Source organism: Monomorium pharaonis, chromosome 2 (assembly GCF_013373865.1).
Source record: "Monomorium pharaonis isolate MP-MQ-018 chromosome 2, ASM1337386v2, whole genome shotgun sequence".
NCBI classification, from domain to species: domain Eukaryota; kingdom Metazoa; phylum Arthropoda; class Insecta; order Hymenoptera; family Formicidae; genus Monomorium; species Monomorium pharaonis.
The window spans coordinates 2636809-2638061 of NC_050468.1; the positions used below are offsets into that span (position 1 = coordinate 2636809).

A 1253-nucleotide genomic window follows, 5' to 3' on the forward strand; every position below is an offset into this window, starting at 1 on the left:
TTAAAAATTATTCTGCATAGCTTTTTCCCATTGGAAAGGTAATGCACCATTTCCATTAAAGAATGCAGTATATGCGTTTCGAACTTCAATTCCACTTTGAGATGTTCTTCCTCGACAAATTGATAATGAGCAAAGCCCGGTAGAAGTCGTTGAATGATCTCCGTCATTAGTAATGTGCGTATATCTATGCTGTAACTGCATTTGTTCTTCATTATTAATAATAAAATTATGCAACACTATTGTTGCTTGAACAATTTTCTTCGCATTAGCAACGCTTGATGTTATTGGCTTTCTGTAGATTCTCCATCTTTCCGCTAATATTCCAAAAGCATTTTCTACTACTCTTCTTGCTCGACTGAGTCTGTAGTTAAACACCTTTTTTGGCAAATTTAGCCTGCTACTCCGTGGGTACGGCCTCATCATATAGTTTGTCAAAGGGAAGGCCTCATCTGCTAGCAGCACATAAGGGAGAGCTGGTCCATCAATCTCAACTGGCTTAGGATTTGGCAGTTTTAATAAAGCACTTTCAAAATAATTTCCCATAAGGCTGTTTCGAAAAACTCCTCCATCACTCTGTCTGCCTTCACCTCCAATGTCAACCACAATAAAACGATATTTTGAATCGCTAATTGCTAGGAGATTGATACTATGGTTTCCTTTATAGTTAAAATATGTCGAACCGGAATTCACGGGAGCCTGCAATAAAATACATTTGCGTACAATATTAATATAAAATACATATGTTTGCAGTGTTAGCTTTAATTAATTATAATTAGTTTTTAATTTTAATTTCAATTGTATGGATTATTTATATGTTACCTGTAAGGTTACATGTTTCCCATCGATGGCTCCTATACAGTTGGGATAATTCCAAAACCGTTCAAAATTATCGGCAACATTTTGCCAGCTGTTTTCATTGTTTTTTATAAAAACGGTATTTTTCAAACAATTCCAAATGACTTCGCAAGTCTCTGACACTATTTTGATGGTATTGTGTCCAACGCGAAAAGCATATGATAATGATCGCATACTATCTCCTGATGCCAAGTACCTGATAGTTATACAGGGTGTCTAGTATTTTTTTATGGGATGTTTATGAGCAGGTAGAGCGCTTGAAACTGAACAGAAAAGTCCTTACCGTTTTTCCATTTTCGCAATAGGTAACAAGTTAGTGACTTGTAAAATTTTCTGTATTAGCCCGGCCTACCGGCAAATGCAAGCGTGCTGAGCGCCCGGCCGCGGCGGCCGCCCCT

The 1253-nt window shown here is 37.4% G+C and overlaps 1 protein-coding gene across 1 annotated transcript; it reads right to left on the reverse strand.

Annotated features, from left to right (window-relative positions):
* Positions 1-1029, reverse strand: LOC105830081 (protein ALP1-like). The gene is made up of 2 exons (XM_036282999.1): positions 820-1029; positions 1-696 (listed from the first exon to the last, which is right to left on the reverse strand). Exons 1-2 carry the CDS (start codon positions 1027-1029, stop codon positions 1-3), a joined length of 906 nt encoding a protein of 301 aa, XP_036138892.1.
* Positions 1030-1253: the final 224 nt, after the last annotated feature.